At 38.5% G+C, this 17,596-nt stretch overlaps 2 protein-coding genes and 3 non-coding genes across 5 annotated transcripts; 1 reads left to right on the forward strand and 4 right to left on the reverse strand.

Annotated features, from left to right (window-relative positions):
• Positions 1-1,197: 1,197 nt before the first annotated feature.
• LOC115929262 lies at positions 1,198-6,270 on the forward strand. Its single transcript, XM_030997947.1, has 3 exons — positions 1,198-1,444; positions 3,307-4,404; positions 6,072-6,270. Exons 1-3 carry the CDS (start codon positions 1,354-1,356, stop codon positions 6,224-6,226), a joined length of 1,344 nt encoding a protein of 447 aa, XP_030853807.1. The 5' UTR covers positions 1,198-1,353; the 3' UTR covers positions 6,227-6,270.
• A 3,331-nt stretch (positions 6,271-9,601) lies between these two features.
• LOC115929194 (60S ribosomal protein L7a-like) lies at positions 9,602-16,122 on the reverse strand. Its single transcript, XM_030997683.1, has 6 exons — positions 16,054-16,122; positions 14,125-14,245; positions 13,294-13,443; positions 12,350-12,570; positions 11,699-11,899; positions 9,602-9,975 (listed from the first exon to the last, which is right to left on the reverse strand). Exons 1-6 carry the CDS (start codon positions 16,054-16,056, stop codon positions 9,874-9,876), a joined length of 798 nt encoding a protein of 265 aa, XP_030853543.1. The 5' UTR covers positions 16,057-16,122; the 3' UTR covers positions 9,602-9,873.
• Positions 10,944-11,019, reverse strand: LOC115929389. The gene has a single exon (XR_004066464.1). It is a non-coding gene; the product is annotated as a small nucleolar RNA SNORD36 (small nucleolar RNA).
• Positions 12,000-12,076, reverse strand: LOC115929411. The gene has a single exon (XR_004066487.1). It is a non-coding gene; the product is annotated as a small nucleolar RNA SNORD36 (small nucleolar RNA).
• LOC115929393 lies at positions 13,821-13,900 on the reverse strand. Its single transcript, XR_004066468.1, has one exon. It is a non-coding gene; the product is annotated as a small nucleolar RNA SNORD36 (small nucleolar RNA).
• Positions 16,123-17,596: the final 1,474 nt, after the last annotated feature.

Consider the following 17,596-nt stretch of genomic DNA (forward strand, 5'->3'; position numbering starts at 1 on the left):
GCCGAACGACAACGTGGATTGCTACGATCGACGTCCTTTTAATGCACTGCCTTGAATGGACGTCACAGGTATCAGTCCACGCAAATCTAAAAGTCCCTATTAGGCTCCTTCAAGCCTTTTATTTCGTTATGTAGTCAAATTTAATGCACAAATTCTTGCTAAGTGCCTCGTTACAAATTATTTCATTCACCTGTTATGATTAAGTGTATAATAATGTTTGTGTTACCTAGAAACGATTAATGTATACAATTAGCATTCTGACTATTGAAATACAATTAGTCATAACGGGTACATGAAATAATTATTTGTAACGAGGCCGCTTTTTTAAAAGTACTATGTTCCATTATGCAGGCCCAACAAATGAAAAGGTGGGGTTGGAAAATGTCTTCAAGTGGGAAAATAACGACCAACTGTTGTCAAATCGACTTAGGAGCTATAGAGCCAATAAGTAACAGTCTTGATTTTCAGACGACCGTATGGTCATACGTTTTATTCTGCGCAAAGATTCAATCAGTTTAATTTTGGCCATCACAAGAAGTGGGTTATTGATGTAGACAAATGCTCATGTACCCTTTACAGCTCATTTTATGTATGTTATTACCAAAGAAGAAAAAAGGCCAGTCAGTCACCCAATAGTGTCTGCATGACAGTGAAGTCTAGCAAGTAAACGGGTTTCCTTGCATATTTAGAATATTAGGACACTGCTAACGTTTAAATTTCACAGATAGGACATACAAGACATAATTATTCATAATTCCTGCAAAGTTCTACAGAATTTGAGGTTGGCTGCATAAGGGACATAGTACCTTTAACATAAATGTGTGCATTATATTTGATAACATTACGAAATAAATGGGTTTATGGAGCCTGGTCTACCTGGTCCCACCTGCATGCATGGTCCTCCCTAACAACAATTAGGACTTTTCGATTTGCACGACGAGAACGTGGACCACAACGTGTGACATCCTTTTAAGGCACTGCCAGTGCCTTTAATTTTGTTTACAACATACTTTGTAAAACAATGTTTATAAAATTCATGTGTAATGTTATCGATCTTGTGTTATATTGTTATATTTTATGTAATCATGCTTGATACATTATGTTTTACTTGTTATTATTTTGTTGTTAATAAACTCAAACTCAAGAAACTCAAGACTCCAGAACTGGTATATTGCCTTGCCGGGCTCATTGCAGGAAGATAACGCAATCGAAATTACTCCTCCTGTGCAATATGAGTAATATACCTTTAATATACGTCAGGCATTATTCAAATGATTTAATATATTATTTCGTCTTCTAGCTCCATTCGTGATTCTAGGATATCGACAGCTGGGAAACCCAAGACTAATCATCATGGTGGGAGCTATTTGTACAACATGTGGAACGATTTTCTCTTCTCTTTCCTTGACTCCGGTGATATTTTGTCTATGCTTTGCTTTATTGGGTAAGACATCCGATCCATTCTTTAGTTTTATATAATGCTTCTTTGGCATGTGGTTTTTGGGCAACGTTTCACGAAACCGCCATAAATACAAGAACAAGGACATCACATTGAAACGCGTGCATGGAATTAAAACTCGCATAATTATAAGACATAATTTATAAAGACACGTTTTAATGAGATGGCGGTGAACTTGTTATACCACGGGTTCGTGAAACGGTGCCCATGCTTCTACAAACCTTTCAAGAAGGCAAGCTTTCATTCACCCCTGTCGACTTTTATTTTCAGTCCAAGTGAGTCTTCTGCAGCTTCTCTGCCTTTTCAAAGCTACTTTTAATTATTTGTATTGGGTACGTGTCCTGCTCTGCGTGGACCATTAATCAGGACGTTTCACATAACTTGTCATCAGTGACAATTAATGACAGTTTTTTGTTATAAGCTACTAAAATCCTTGCTTCTGATTGGTTATCAGCAGATTTGTCACTGATGTTTGTCATTAAAAAAGGGCTTTGTGAAACGCCCCCAGTGCTTTTCTTATTGGCTGCATCGGTGATATGTCACTGTAACGTAGTACCAGACAATTTTCTCATTCTCACATCAAACCTGTTATTTCCCTGCGTGATTCTGAGAGATTGAAAATATCTTACAACATCAAAGTAGTTTTTTTACAACATATTTTTTCTAATTCCTTTGTGTACTCAGAACAATGAGTATGTTTTATGTTTTTTAATTATATTAATGCGCTTTGTATCTATTCGGAAGCCGATTTATAATGGAATTTATTATTCTTATCATGTATCATTATTATGGTGATTTTGGTAGAGCTGTCGTGTTCTAGTTGATACGTCACCGGATTGTTCATGTCCTTTGGCAAGACAAGTTTATCTACATTTGCCATTCTCCACCTCGGTGATAAATGGGTACCTGGTAGAGTAGGAACATTACCGTGGTTGGATTGGTATGTGCGCATGCGCTTGTATAATGGCGTCTGACCGGAATACTCCCCAGGGAGCGGAGCGGCATGTGCGGAGTAGCAACTATATTCAATAACCACGGGATAATATTAATTAAAATAGTAAAGCGCTTGGACACGTAGTAGGCTTTTAAAGGCATCGTTTAAAGATAAACTTGAGTCTGGTAAAAAAAGAAAATGAATTCTCACAGAATCTAACGAAACTTACACTGAATGTTCAAGATTACAAATAAATGTTATGTGCCAAACAATTTTGGAAGAAAATGTATACTGGCTGAGGAATGAGCATAGAAATATAAGGAAATCAGGGTAGTACTAGCCCCGACACCATGTGTGTTGTCCCATATACATCTTTCTGTGTCAGTATTTTTTACTTTACCAAGACTCTGCCAAATTTATGATGATTTTGATAACTCCAGAACCTTGCATTACACACCATTATACTTGCATGCTATATGATCAACTTTTCTGATCCATTCCACACCTTTTCTTTCACAATGCAATCGCATTACCAGAACTCAAGTTTATCTTTAACAATGTTAAATCTGAGATGCACTGTTATGGTATAATATTGAAGCCCTAAAAAAAATCGCGCTTCAAATTGATCAAGAAGTGCCTCAAAAAAGTAAAAAATCTTTGAGTGACCGGTTTGTCCATACTCGTTTTCCCCAATAGACTGTAGTGTTATGAAACCGTTTGGCAAACGCAAAATTTGGTTTCGATTTCCAATCATAAATATCTTGATAATCAGACAGCCGATAGGCTTGTAAAAGTCATGGGGTTCTTGACTGACCTAAAGGTTTATAATTATCATTGCAGCATGAGCAATATCCAGGATTTTGTTTCAGAATCTGATCCCTGTGACTATTATTATTATTTTGTTCTTTGATAGGACTTGGTAGCTCTTTGGTTTTCGTCTCATCTGTCATCGTCCTCAAGGAGGTTGCAGAGGAACGATTCGACGTAATGTACGGGATAGCTACATCCGGGTTTGCCTTTGGAACCATCTTTGTACCCATTGCAGCTGAATATCTGCAGTTGATCTACGACTGGAGGGGTGCTATGTTGATACTAGGTGGGCTATCCGCAAACATCATCCCATTCGTTATCGCAATTGGACCTTCAATAAGGGCTCATGTAAAAAGTACAAAAGAAGATACGATGTCGGAAGACAGCGGGACGGAAACTGGGGTATACAGCTCGAGTGACAATAATTATTCTTCAAATTTTTCGGAGTCATCGCCCAATTCAACAGACGACGAAGAATCTATAGGAAATAAAAAGTTACAAAAGAGTCAAATAAAAGAAAGGCCAAGGCTGTATTCTGAGGATGAGATAGGTCTTCATAGTGATTACAGGTCAAAGGACTGCGCCAAACCGAACAATCGGGCGACAAGGATTCAAATCGAAGAACAAACCCTAAGATCTTTTTCATCGGAAAAAATGAGAACCGGGAAGGATAGTAGTAGTCACAATAGAATACCAGGAAGTTACGAATGCTTCAACAAACTGTCCATAATTTTTGAGAGCTTTAGAAGGCTTTGGGAGCCCTGTCTGGTGGTCTTATTTGTGGCGTACTTCGTGGTGGGCATGGAGATCGTAGGATGGCGCTCCTTATTCGTTCCACGAGCCATTCACATGGGTCTGTCACTGACCCACGTCAACATTCTAAACCTGACATCTGCTTTTGCCAACTTCATTAGTCGTCTCACGCTTGGATTGGTTATGAAGAAATCTGGGAATTCAAGCACGGTTTTCCTTTGCTTGGTGATCCTGGAGGGACTTTCAAAATTCCTCGACGTCTTTACTCTCCAGTTTCCGGTGATGCTGGTCTGTTCCTTTCTCTCCGGAATCGCGTTGGAAGGGATGGCCATTTTGCCGATTATCCTTGGAGCAGAACTTTTGTTGGTGCCTGCAGACTTTGATATCCTCTTCGTGACCCTCGAACTGATGCATGGTGCAGGGTTTTTGGCAGGAGGAACCATTTCAGGTAACACTTCTGAAACAAATTTACTCCTTGACTAACCCTGGATAACTAGCTCCTGAACAACTACTCCCGAACAACCGCCCACCCCTGATAAATATCCTCCAACATTAATATAGCCCATTTGTAATTTACATCAAGACAACTACCCCAACTACCTCTTGAAAACTACCCCCCGATAAACTATCTCCGCACAACTCACTTGCCCCTGCCAACTGACCTCTAACATTAGGGACTTTTCGATTTGCACGTCGACATAGTGGACTGGTACGTGTGATGTCGACGTGCAACTCAAAAAGTCCCTATTAGCAACCCATCCTTAAATTACACCGATGCAATTACCCCAAACTACCAGTTGACAAAATTACTACCCTCTGGAAAACTATCCACCTGATAAGTCTCACCTATTAAAACTATCCCTGCCAACTAACTCTGGACTTTTAACTATCCCCTCCACCCCGAATAAATATCCCAAAAGAATCCTCTGCAGAACGACAACTCGTGGACAACTACCAGTGAAAATCCATCCAACTCCGAACAACTTTGGATAGATCTGCCCCGGCCCCAAGAATTGTCTAAGAAACTACTGCCCGTGCAGAGGTTAATTTTGATGACTACTATTCTTTATCCTTTAGATATTTCCAGATTAAGAAAAGATCTGTACCCACAAAATTACTGATTATCAATGTTTTTTAACCTTTTTTTTTTCTTCCATAAAGTTGACAAATTTTTGTGAAAAATAAAACCCCTAAATTTTTCTGGCGCAGAATTTTTAAAACTCTCTTGCGAAAACTGTTCCCTTTTTGTATTAATACACGTATAATGGTAGTGGAATGATAAAGCGGGTAGGCCTATGGAGTAGATGAATTAATGTATACGTTAATTACATACTTCAGGTGCGATTAGAACATGATATTTATAATTTTGTGTTTACTGCCCCCACCCTCCCCCCCCCCCCCCCTCTTTCTCATCTCTACCTCCCAAATAGTCGACTTTGCCTCTGATTTCGTATGTCTCCTAACAAAGTGAAACCTAATATACCCTGTATGACTTAATTGAACATGATGAAAGAAAAAGCCAAACTAAAAGAGAGAAATGGAAAGGGAAAAGGAGGGGGAAGACGCTTGGACCTCCCTCTGCAACCCCCCCCCCCCCATTAAAAAAAAAAATCCCATTTAGGTTTTCCTCAGTAAGACCAGACAAGGTAAAACATTGAATTGAATTGAATATATAATTTGGTTTATTATAGTATAATGGAACTGAATATTCTCACTTTAAAAGACTATTTCGGGTTTTTTTTCTTTACAAACTAAGTCGTAGTTTGCTTATGCGCTTTCAAATTTCATATTTAAAACAATAATGATAGCGATGATGACGGTGATGCTAATAATAATGATAAAAATCGTAATAGTAGCACATGTAGGCCTAGTAATAGTAATAATAATAGTAATGATGATAATAACCCTTCGATCTACTTAGAATAGATATAGATCAAGGCTAGTGCAAAATATTTATTTCACTTCATTTCGTTTCATTTAGGTCGAATTTATTTATATTCATTCATTTCCAACCAAATACAAATCCCATGATAATAAAGGAGCACCAATTCAATTGTATATGTATAACGCGACCTATTGCATGGTTGACTAAATTGTGTTGTATTCCTTTGACAGGTCTCATCGCAGATACAATGGGATTCAACGCAGCTTATCTCGCCTTAGCAATTGTCAATGGCGCCACCTTTATATTGGTAGTAATATTCAAATATTATGAAAAAAGGCGAAACCATGCAAGTGACAAGAGTATGGTCACTTCAGGACTAAAATGATATACATCGAAAGGTCCACCAATTTTCAAGACAAAGAGCATCTGACCTCCAGAAAAGCAAAGAAAAGTGAATAGGCATAACATAATTATGATTACTTCCCGGCGGCGTCATTTTTTTCTGCGGCACAGATTGGGGCTTTTTGTATAAAAAGAGGTCTTGATTTAACCCTAACCCTAACCCTAAACTTTCCCATAGGCTCAACACGCACCTAACCCCAATCTGTGCCGCCGAAAAAATAACGCTTCCCAGCGTCACACCTTTTTAATTTTGTTATATCATTTCCGGCAGTATATATGCACTAGTAACAATTCTTATAACCGATTTGAATTTGAAGTATATTAACAGTGCTCTTGTTTGGCCACTCATGATTATTGTTATTCATATAAATATACTTTTCCGGCAGTACTATTCTATTTTTTTATAATAATATTTATTTTGATCCTGTTATTTCTTGTTTGTTTTAAATGTCATTTGATGTACCATTGTCATTTTATGTTTATTTGATGTATTTACATTGTTTCACACGGCGCCAATGGAAATCAGGCTTGTAAATGTTTGGGCTCTTTTAACCGTGTATAAATAAAGATTTCAATTCAATTCAATTCAACTACGACTCTATAGTCGGTGTGACCGAGGTACGAGCTTGTTGAAAGCTTGGTGGCAAAATGAATGGTATTTACTAATTCATTTTTCGCTGTCCGACCTATTATTAGGCGGAGGGCCAAAGTCAAATATCATGCTAGGTTTCGATTTATTCGCCACTACCATACAAACTATTTGTGATGTCAATCAACTCCTATTCTTTTTAAATTGGTATCAAAATGTTGATAATTCAATTATATTTCATATGACATCAAACTCATGGTGATTCAAGATTGCCTTAAAATATTTTTTACAAAATACTATTTTTCGTCAAAAAGGCCGATTTTGGGGACACTCCCCCCCCCCCCCCCCCCCCCCCGATTTAGAGGTGTTCGCTGCAAATTAAACAAAAAAAAAAACAGTGAAATATTGTGTGTTATGAAAAAAATCTTTCGCATAAACATGGTGTGCTTAGTTTGTGTGAGAATGGCAGGCAAACCCCTCTTTTCTGACTTTGGCCCTCCGCTTATAAGTATGGCCTTGTGTAAATTTCGTTGCTTTGTAGCCACCCGTTCGTAAAAATGGGAAGAATTGCAGTGTTTACCTAAGAAGAGATGATTAATAACGATACAAATTATATTCAAAGGTAGGGTCTATATACATGTACTTCTGTCAAGAGAGTAAACCACGAAAGTTCACAGAATGCCTGAATGATTTGGGTTAAAAGCCAATGGAAGGTAAAATCTATTGTCGGAACATTATATAGTGAAGAAGAAATATAAAAATGACAAGTACTTTCATGAACTTTTTCAGTTGTTTTTGTTACAAATTGGACAAATTGCATCTTTTTAGCACAACTTCCTTGTCTTTCCAAATTTCAATATTTAAATATTGTTTCACCTTATTTGGTTAAACTGATTCAATTCAGTACAATTTCAGATGTCGTCATATTTGATGATGTATATAAATCATATACACTATAATATTCTTATTGCATAATTGCCAATTTTAACTGGATTATACTGAATCTTCCTGGTTCTAAACGCTTCGAATCCATAGTTTAATAACCAATTGATGAATAATTTGTTGCATTCGATAAATCAGTGGAAATATAACATAATGTATGGAGATCTAAATGAATTTTGAATAATATATAATATAATTATAATAAAAGCAAAATTAAGCGCAAACAAACTGAACTGCATCGAGTCAACAAATTTATTGTTAATTCTTACTCAGCATGTGTTACACTTTCAAGAATATTGAAAAGAAACTCTTGTAGGTAAGGTCATTCTAAACAAAGGGCGGATTGACAAGTTACAAGAAAAAGAGTACAATATATATCCAATCAGCTGGGATAAGAGGAGCATACAAGCAGAGACAGAAAGAAAAAGAAAATAACAAGGTAGATTGAGTGAATGGAGTATCCCTCAGATCCCCTTATTGAATAACCCAAAAGGGAAGAGATGAGGAACAGAGGCAGAGATAGAGAGAGAGAGAGAGAGAGAGAGAGAGGGGGGGGGAGGGAGGGAGAACGAGAGGGAGAGAGAGAGAGAGAGAGAGAGAGGGGGGAGGGAGGGAGAACGAGAGGGAGAGAGAGAGAGAGAGAGAGAGAGAGAGAGAGAGAGAGAGAGGTTGGAGGGAGAAAAGACAGGGAGAGAAAAATATAATATAACGCAACCCCTCTCAGCACTCAATTGTTCTTCCGCCTACTTAGTAAAACCATACTTTAACCAGTACCATCAATATTCTCTTTACTATCATCAGTATACTATTGTCATCCCCATCACTATAGTCATTGACATTATTGTCACCTTTGCCAGGCCTGATCTATGTCATTGTCTTATCCTCCTAATCATCTGATCTATTGTCATCATTATCACAATTGTTACCAGCATCAATTACCATTACCATCATCATAGTCATCACCACTCGTCAGTCGTCCTATAAGCTTCATTCACCATCACCACCATCATTGCCATTAGCATAAGCATCCTCATTAATACCATCGTCGTTTACCGTTATCATATTCAGCGTCTTCATACTGTCTTTATCACTTCCATTAGGCCTAAAAAAAAAAAAGGGGGATGTTGTATTGCCCTTTAGGTGTCAGAACCTGGGTCGGTCGGGTGGAAATCTTCCTTGTTTTCCCCTTCAAAATAGCGACCGCGACTAAAAACCATCAACGTCGCCCAAATCTCGATGGTTTCTAGCTGGTGCAGTGCATGGTATACAATGTACACGAGGCGGGGGCTACTTGTTTACGCAAGCAGGATTTTGAAACTAGGGCTGAAGACAAGTGAAAATTTGGGAATAATTTTATATATTTATATCCGAATTCACTAAAAAGAATACATACTTTTTATTCATTAAACATTTTTTTCTCTAACAAAAATAGTTTTAAAAAAAAAAAAAATTAATCAAAAAGCCAACCGTAGGTTACTAGGTTTTCAAGATTTTGGGGTCGGTCACAATGGGCAACATTTTTTTTTTTTAACGCCTTATCATCACCATCACAATTATGGTTACAGCATTCAATTATCAATATCATCATCACCATCATTACTAGCACAATTACTCGTTCCTATCAACCTCCAATACCATCACCAGCGTCTTCATTGCTCCTGCCCCCATTATCATTACTACCAACTTCATCCTCATCACCATCACCACCATCATCACGATCATCATCATCCTTCTCACCACTATTCCCACCACCAAAACAAAATGCATGCAGTGGAGATGAACATCTTCACACTGAGATACAGCACATATCAAACAATAATCTTAATATTTGTTGTAATGGTCATTTATTCCATACTTATTACATAGCAGAGATGTACTTTTGTCATGCTTTCAGTCAAGAAAAAGCGAGGATGTTTTGGAAGGTGTCCAAAAATGAGAGTGCCGTTTGTTTGTTTGTTGAGTGGGTTATGAAACCGATACGAATAACGTTGAAATAGCCTGGATGTGAAGTTTGCATTCTGAGAATGTGCTATCAACATGTTCTTCAATGACAGCAGCGAGAGAGCTGCCACTGATTCAGTCTGTCTGTGTGGATGGGTTTAAGCCCTTGCTTCTAGCTCCTTAGACTTGAGCTTCTCAAGCTTGTCGATACGGGCCTGGCTCTTGCTACCCACCTGTCCACCACCCCAGTGACGACGGATCTGGAAAGGGAGGGATTTGAAGAAAAAAAATGTAAATATATCAATGATATTCCAACCTTAAAGGGATCGTTTAACAATGTTAAATATGAGATACACGGCCATACGTGTTATCAGTGTCTGTGATATGGTGTAATATTGAAGCCCTAAAAAAATTGCGCTTCAAAACGATCAAGAAGTGCCTCAAAAAAGTAAAAATCTTTGAGTGACCGGTTTTACCATACTCGTTTTCCCCAATAGACTGTAGTGTTATGAAAACCGTCAGGCGAACGGTTTTCAAAATTTGTAATTCCAATCATAAATATCTTGATAATCAGACAGGCGATCGGCTTGCAAAAGTCACGGGGTTCCTGACTGACCTAAAGGCTTATAATTATCATTGCATCATGAGCTAAATCCAAAATTTTATTTCAGAATCTGAGACAAAGTTACCGGATCCCTTTAAAACAGCACATCTAACGTTAAGTTACATCATTCCCGAATTCCCTATAGGTTAAATTATTTTTAAAAGCTCAACAGTTAGGCCTAAAAAAAATAATGTTGTATTGCCCTTTAGGTGTCAAAACATTGGTCGGTCAGTCAGAAATTTGGGTTCGTCGGTCAGAAATCTTCTTTCCTTTTTTTTTAATCGGTAAACAAAAAAATTAAAAAGCGGACCGTAGATTTCAAGATTTATGGGTCGGTCGAAAAGGGCAATACAACATCTATTTTTTCAGGCCTTATAGCTCCAGCAGCCATTATCAACCAAATAACTATCCTCCCAAATAATAGCTAGTCATTCATTGTTATTCTAATCCAATACCTCTCATCTCATACAAGGTCCATTTAAACCTCAGGTGGTGAGGAGCATCAGTTCCCCCCCCCCCCATTCTTTTTTCACTCAATTTATCATTTAGTAATGCATCGTACGTACCAACATGTATGTTCTCGAATAAAACCATCAACCATATATTACTTCATGAAGTACTCTTTCTGCTCAGTTTTAAAAAGCTCGATTGTTATCTTCAGGTTATGATTTCAGGTGAAGAAATTCTTACATCATTGCAGAAGAGAGTAATTCACAATAGTATGCTATCACATATAACTCCTCACAAGCATTAATCATAGCACCTTTCCTTAGATATCATCTTCCCTCTACCAATCCCATCCTCCTTCGTTTTTTTTTCTTCCAATAGTAGCCAACTAATTTTCACGTCCAGAGTACCAAGTCCTATTCACTCTTAATTATTCAATGTATCTTGGGGAAAATACAAATCGCCTCATGAGTTCTCGGTACAGGATGTTAATGGGGTGCCCTGTATTAAAGTTTTAGGCCATACCCCATGTACTTTCAGAATCTCCAGCTCTTCTAACACAGAAATAGGAGAAACTCGGTGTAGCATTACCCCTACACACCCTAATCAAGTTATACAGGGAGAGAAAAAAGTCTAAGTTCACTTTATACTCTTTAGCTGCAGTCTACTTTCCCGTGAAAAACAAAATAAGTAAACCACGGGTAATAGTGAGCACTACAAAAAAATATGTGTTTTTTCCCCCTCAACCACGCCCCCCTTGAGTAATAAAAAAGAAGAGAGGATTTTTTTTTGGGGGGGGGGGAATGGCATCTAACAACATTCCCCTCCTTTTGAGTAAGAATATTGGGGGAAAATAGGGAAGAATCATGAAAAAAATATAAAAATCTGGAAACCGATTTAATTTGGGTAATTATCAGGCCTGGTAAACTGACCTCTTCAAATCTGTCATTGTAGTTGGTCCTGACTGTGTCTACCAGCTTGGAGAGGGCGCTCTTGTCCTCGGGGTTGACCTGGGTGAACGCAAGGCAAGCTGCGTTACGGCGATGGACCACCTGACCGAGCCGAGACTTTCCCTTCACGATGCAGTAGGGAACACCCATCTTACGGCAGAGTGCTGGGAGGAACATCACGATCTAGAATGGGGGAAACATGGCAATAATAATTTATTTAATTTTGATTATTGTTGTATTTTTCATTAATATTTGATATCAGTTATTTTCTTTTTTATCTCCTTCCGCTCAGTTTTAAAAAGCTCTATGTGTGATCTTCATGAAATTATTTCAGGTGAAGAAATTCTTACATCATTGCGGAAGAGATGTTTTCAACTATAACATGGACAGATTTATATGGTTTGCAGAATTTTAAAACAGTAAAATTTCTTATATCATTGCAACAGTTGAGGCAGCTAAAAGTACACATGTATAAACTGGTCTATTCAGGAGCCCAAACGATAAGTTCTATGAAATGAGGCATACCTCTACTCTTGACAAAACAGCATTTAAAATCCACCTTGGTGTTGCATTAAGATGAAGAATGGTACATCTATCAATTCCAAAGAAAATTAAAAGAAAGGAGTCACAAACCTCGATGGGTTCGACATCATGAGCAATGGCAACAAGCTGAGCTTTCTTGGACTCGATCAAACGGGTGACAGTGTTGACACCGGACATGATGCGAGCTTCACGCTTAGTGGGAACCTCTTCACGTCCCTTGACGCGATCCTCGGCACGGGCCCTGAGCCTGGCCTTCTTCTCCTGCTTGGTCTCGGGGCGGTACTTGTGCATCAGACGAAACAGCTGTGTAGCTGGAATGCATAGGTTAAAAGGGAATCACAAATTATAGCAACATAATGTTTCAAATAAAAATTTGGACGATTTGGTACTTCCATCAAGTCTCAGAGGGGGTTATGTTGTAATCACTTTCTCATATAGCAAATACTCAAAAGCATCATTGACTTGATTAAGTATGGAAAACTTTATGAAGACTAGGGGCGGGTTCACAAATATCCTAAGGCGAACTTTAAGTCTAAAACATTATGGAGAGCCATTTGTAGCCTGAAAATCTGTAATTGTGAAACACCCCCCTGAGGGTATTTGAAAATATCACATCAAGTTACATTTAAGTACTACTCTTTCACTTTGTACCTTTTTCTCAGTTTCCGAATGTTAATGAATGATGAAATTATAGTTATGTCATTTGGCTCTGAAAACACTAAAAAAAGAATGCCAAATAGAAACATCTACATGTACTTCAATTCTCTAAACCCTATGGCTGCCATCTGAATTTACCCATCACCCATAGTGCCAATCAGTCCCTTCGAAAATAAGCGCAGAAAATGAACATGCCATGATAAACAAGGTGCATGAATTCTAGATCCATCCAAAACACAGATTAACAAATAAGATCTTCATCAATTAAAATCGATATTAAAACAGGATTGAAGATGATATTTTACCCGTTTCTCTATCAACACCGAGTCAAAAATAAGATCTTCATGAATTAGAATCGATTGAAAAGGATATTTTACCTGTTTGTCTATCGAGAGCCTGGCTGAACTGGTTGATGGAAGGAGGAACCTTCAGACGCTGGTAAAGGACAGCCTTCTGGCGCTGGAGGCGTACATACTTGGGCCAGAGGACAAAGCGGGACAGGTCCCTCTTGGGCTGGACCTCATTGCCTGGGAGATTATGAATCAGAGAAAAAATATAATATGAACATTACAAATTTATAGACAGCACCAAATTATGGCTGTTTATGGGGCAAGTCCAAGGTAGTTTGTCCTGTATGTATGTGTGTATCAGGTTGATGGTTCTACTGCAGCTTGCATGTGACATAAAATGGCAAATGTAGTGGACTTGTCTTTAGCATAGCTTGATTTCTTTCAATCAAGACACACAGAAATGTTTCAAAGTGCCGTGCACACAACTCTGCAACTTTATCCAATATTAATTAAAGATTGAAAATGGCACACTGAGCAAAACTTTTTCTTAAACACTCCACTGTTTTCTTTATATACTTTCCCACCACTGAATAATGAAAATGAACCTTTCATGCTCTACTCAGTTTTAAAAAGGTTGGCTTTTCTCTTCATGATTTGTCTCAGGTGAAGAAATTCTGTTGATACATCATAGTAGAGCGATTAACACAAGACCACAGTCATAAGAAAGCTTTTCAAGTTCAGTTAAAAGTATAAGAAAAGGTGAATTTAATATGATGCTAAACTAATACAAATTTGGAGCTGCTAAGTTTCTTGAACATCAAATCATATCACAGCCTTCATAAGAGTAAATACTGCTTGTTCTATGAATTAAGTTGCAAATAAAGGATTAGTGTAACTGGCAAGTTATTTCTTGCTTACCAATTCCAAAGTTCCTTGTCCTCTTCTCAAAAAGGGGGTTGACAACCTTCTTAGGGACCGACTTCTTGGCAGCATAGGGGGTGGGAGCCACCTTCTTCCCCTTGACTTTCTTTGCTTTCGGCTGTGAAAAGTGAGAGAAAAGGGACACGTTAACTTCAATATATCAATACAAAAAGTACACTGAGTTACCATATTTGCTTGGTCATTTTGGGAGGCTGTATCTTTTGATAGAAACATTGGTGAGTGTTGAAATTTGAAATGTTTTCTTCCAGCGGTACTTGTGCATCAGACAAAACAGCCGAGGGGCTGGAATGCTGAGGTTAAAAGGGAATGGATAATTATAGCAACATAATGTTTCAAATAAAAATTTGTGAACGATTTGGTACTTCCATCAAGTCTCAGAGGGGGTTATAGTGTAATCATTTTCTCATATAGCAAATACTCAAAACCATCACTGACTTCATCAATTATGGAAGACTTTATGAAGACCAGGTGGGGGGGGGGGGGGTTGACAAAGCTCTAAAGTCAAACTTAACTCTAAGTTTAAAACATTATGGAGAGCCATTTGTAGCCTTAAAATCAAATATATTCCACATCAAGCACATGAAATTTCCTTTTTAAAGTTTCTTACCATATTTGCTTGGTCATTTTGGGAGGCTGTATCTTTTGATAGAAATATCGGTGAGTGTTGAAATCTGAAATGCTTTCTTCCGTTATAGATCTATAGATGATTTTTTTTCTTCTCAATTATCCAACCATAATGGTGGAATGCAAACCATAATTGAAAAATCGTTCAGACACCCTAGACTACTAATAATTGGGCTGCTTTGGGGCAGTAATGCTATTCGGTAATGGAGAAAAATGTGTGGTAACCGTGGTCGTTTTGGTTAACATTTTTTACAAGAATTTAAAAAATTCATTTTCATATTCATGAACTTTCATTTTTTGAAGCCAAGCCAAGGCTAAGATTTAGAAGCTGTTGATTGTGTTTGCATTCTGATAAACATAAATTAGTAGTAGTAGGAGTGCTGGTCCGAGAATAAGGATCGTCAACATAAACAAGGATCGTCTTCATTACGCGCGCCCGCAAAAAATAAGGATCGTCTGAATTTTCGCTCTGGGCGTTGGAGATACGAAAACAGATTCTGCAATGATTTTCTTGATGCATTTTACATGGTGAACAGACTTTCACGTTATGAAAATCCTTGAGTAGACGGACAACCCATAAAAATAAACAATGAACTGGGGTTATTTTCTTCGGCGGAATTCGTTTTTTCGCATCGCCAGCGTCCGGTTTTGGAGCCTGAAACCTGCAGAGTGCAAATGACGATCCTTATTTTAGAGGACGCAATTTGTACGCTGTTACGCATACGAGGATATCCTTGTTAATCAAACGATGCTCATTCCCGGACCAGCGCCCCTACTGATGAAGGACACGTTAACTTTCAACTAGAGCAATAAAACAAGAGAGTAAATAATCCCCAAATCAATGACAAATCTCATGAACAACAGTCACTCAATGCAACATGCACAAAAAAGAAACAATTAAATTTGTGCCAATTCATAGTCATACAACATATTATGTTCAATATATTTGAATGATAGTTGATAAACGAATGAAAAAGTAGAGTTATTTTACGACAGTTCATCAGGATTCCATTCAAAATATGCTCGAGAAGGAAAGTTCTCCGACTCCCAACACTGATCCCTACGAGTGGTACAATTACACAAATTCACACCAAATACAATTCGTATGCTCATAATAATGCCCGATTTCCACCACTTGTGGAAAATATCAGTGCATTTAACTCTTCGCAGAACATACTATAAATGTGACTTAAAACAAAATTCCTAATATCAGTCTCATATAATCAAAGATGTAATTGATCGAAGAGGATTTAATCGAAATTTTCGTTTGGGTTTCCGTACCATGATTCCTGCTAGGTGTAAAAGACCGTACGTGGGTTTTCTCGTAACGTACGAGATTTTAAACGTTAAAATAGTTAGTCGTAGACGAAATATAATGCAGACCACTAAACTCTATCCGCAGTGCAGAGTATTTGTATATAAATCCACAGACTATTTTCTTTGTCACCATCAATCATCATCATCACTGGTGTACTGAAGGGGGGGGGGTGGGGTAGATGCCCCCTCCCCAAAAAAAATCCCCCAAATTCAAACATGTTTTTATTTTTAACTCGATACGAGGGATTTACAAATGTTGCTGAAATATTTTCCGGGGTTTTGCTCTCACTTTTATGTAAATTATACCTTTTTTCCCCTTCTGCCCTCCTTAAAAAAAGTCTTTTATCATTACGCCACTGATCATCATCATCATCATCATCTTTGTTCCTATTTTATTTATTTATTATTATTATTATTAGAAGTAGTAGCCAGAGGCGGTCCTCCGGGGTGGGGGGGGGGGGGATATAATGCTCTCCCCCCCCCCCCACACACACTTTTTCTAATATCCCCAAAGTGTCCCTTTTTACATAGGAAAGGTGCCCTTTTTACATTAACAAGTGCCCCTATAATTTGTAAAAGTGCTTCTTCCCCTTGTCACCACTGATAAGTGCCCTTTTTTTTATTCTGAAACGTGCCCTTTTCCTTCAACAAGTTCCCATTTTCCTTTTCAAAAGGTGTCCACTTTCCATTCTCATAAGTGCCCTTTTTAATCTCTAGTAAGTGCCCCTTCAGATACGAGAAGTGCAGGCTTTTCACTTTTGATAATTGCCCCCTTCATCTCTGACCATTGCCCAATTCAAATATGAGAGGTTCCCCTTTTACTATAATAACAAGTGCCCCTTGCCATATTCATCTTTATTTTCCTCTTCCTCCTCCCCCTCCTCCTCCTCTCTTTCTTCTTCTCCTTCTTTTCTTCTACTATCATTTCTATTAACGTTGTTATTCTTATGATCATCATTATTATCTTTAATAAGTTGTTTCTTTCTTTATTTCTTTAACTTATAATGTCGGGGACTTAACCCAGGCACGGATCCTGGATTGCTTAGGGGAGGGGGCCCAACTTCTTTTATTTTTGCTCCCGAAAATTTGAAAATCGCGCGCCGGTTGAAAAGTCGCTCAGTGGGGGGGGGGGGGGGGGGGGTGGTGGGGGGGGGGGGGGGGGGGAGGGGGGAGGGCAGTGAGCACATTTTTTTTTTGGCCCTCGAAAATTTAAAAATGTGCACCCCACCCCCTTGGGCGCCAGGGGGGCCATCCCCCCAAAAAGGTAAAAATCACGTGTTTTTACAAGATTTTTTTCCCAGCGGGGGGGGGGGGCAGACCTCCCGGGTCCCCCCCCCCCCCCTGGATTCGCCACTGCCCCACCCCCCGCTTATTCACAGGCTGGCTGAGTGGCAACTCAATATTTTCTCATGGATTGCCCCCCTCCCCCTCCTCTTGCCGCCGGCTAAGTCCACCACTGGTCGGGGACCCCACTGGAAATAAGCTCTCGAGCTTTCTTGGTTTATCC

This window comes from Strongylocentrotus purpuratus, unplaced genomic scaffold (genome assembly GCF_000002235.5).
Source record: "Strongylocentrotus purpuratus isolate Spur 01 unplaced genomic scaffold, Spur_5.0 spur5_scaffold_4, whole genome shotgun sequence".
In the NCBI taxonomy this organism is placed as follows: domain Eukaryota; kingdom Metazoa; phylum Echinodermata; class Echinoidea; order Camarodonta; family Strongylocentrotidae; genus Strongylocentrotus; species Strongylocentrotus purpuratus.

Coding starts and splice junctions, on each gene's coding strand:
- LOC115929262 (XM_030997947.1), top strand. CDS start 1,354: ATGGTGGGAGCTATTTGTACAACATGTGGAACGATTTTCTCTTCTCTT. Junction 1,445..3,306: donor TCTATGCTTTGCTTTATTGG/GTAAGACATCCG, acceptor GTTCTTTGATAG/GACTTGGTAGCTCTTTGGTT. Junction 4,405..6,071: donor GGCAGGAGGAACCATTTCAG/GTAACACTTCTG, acceptor TTCCTTTGACAG/GTCTCATCGCAGATACAATG.
- LOC115929194 (XM_030997683.1), bottom strand. Junction 12,571..13,293: donor GGCTCTCGATAGACAAACAG/GTAAAATATCCT, acceptor TATGCATTCCAG/CTACACAGCTGTTTCGTCTG. Junction 9,976..11,698: donor ACAATGACAGATTTGAAGAG/GTCAGTTTACCA, acceptor CTCCCTTTCCAG/ATCCGTCGTCACTGGGGTGG.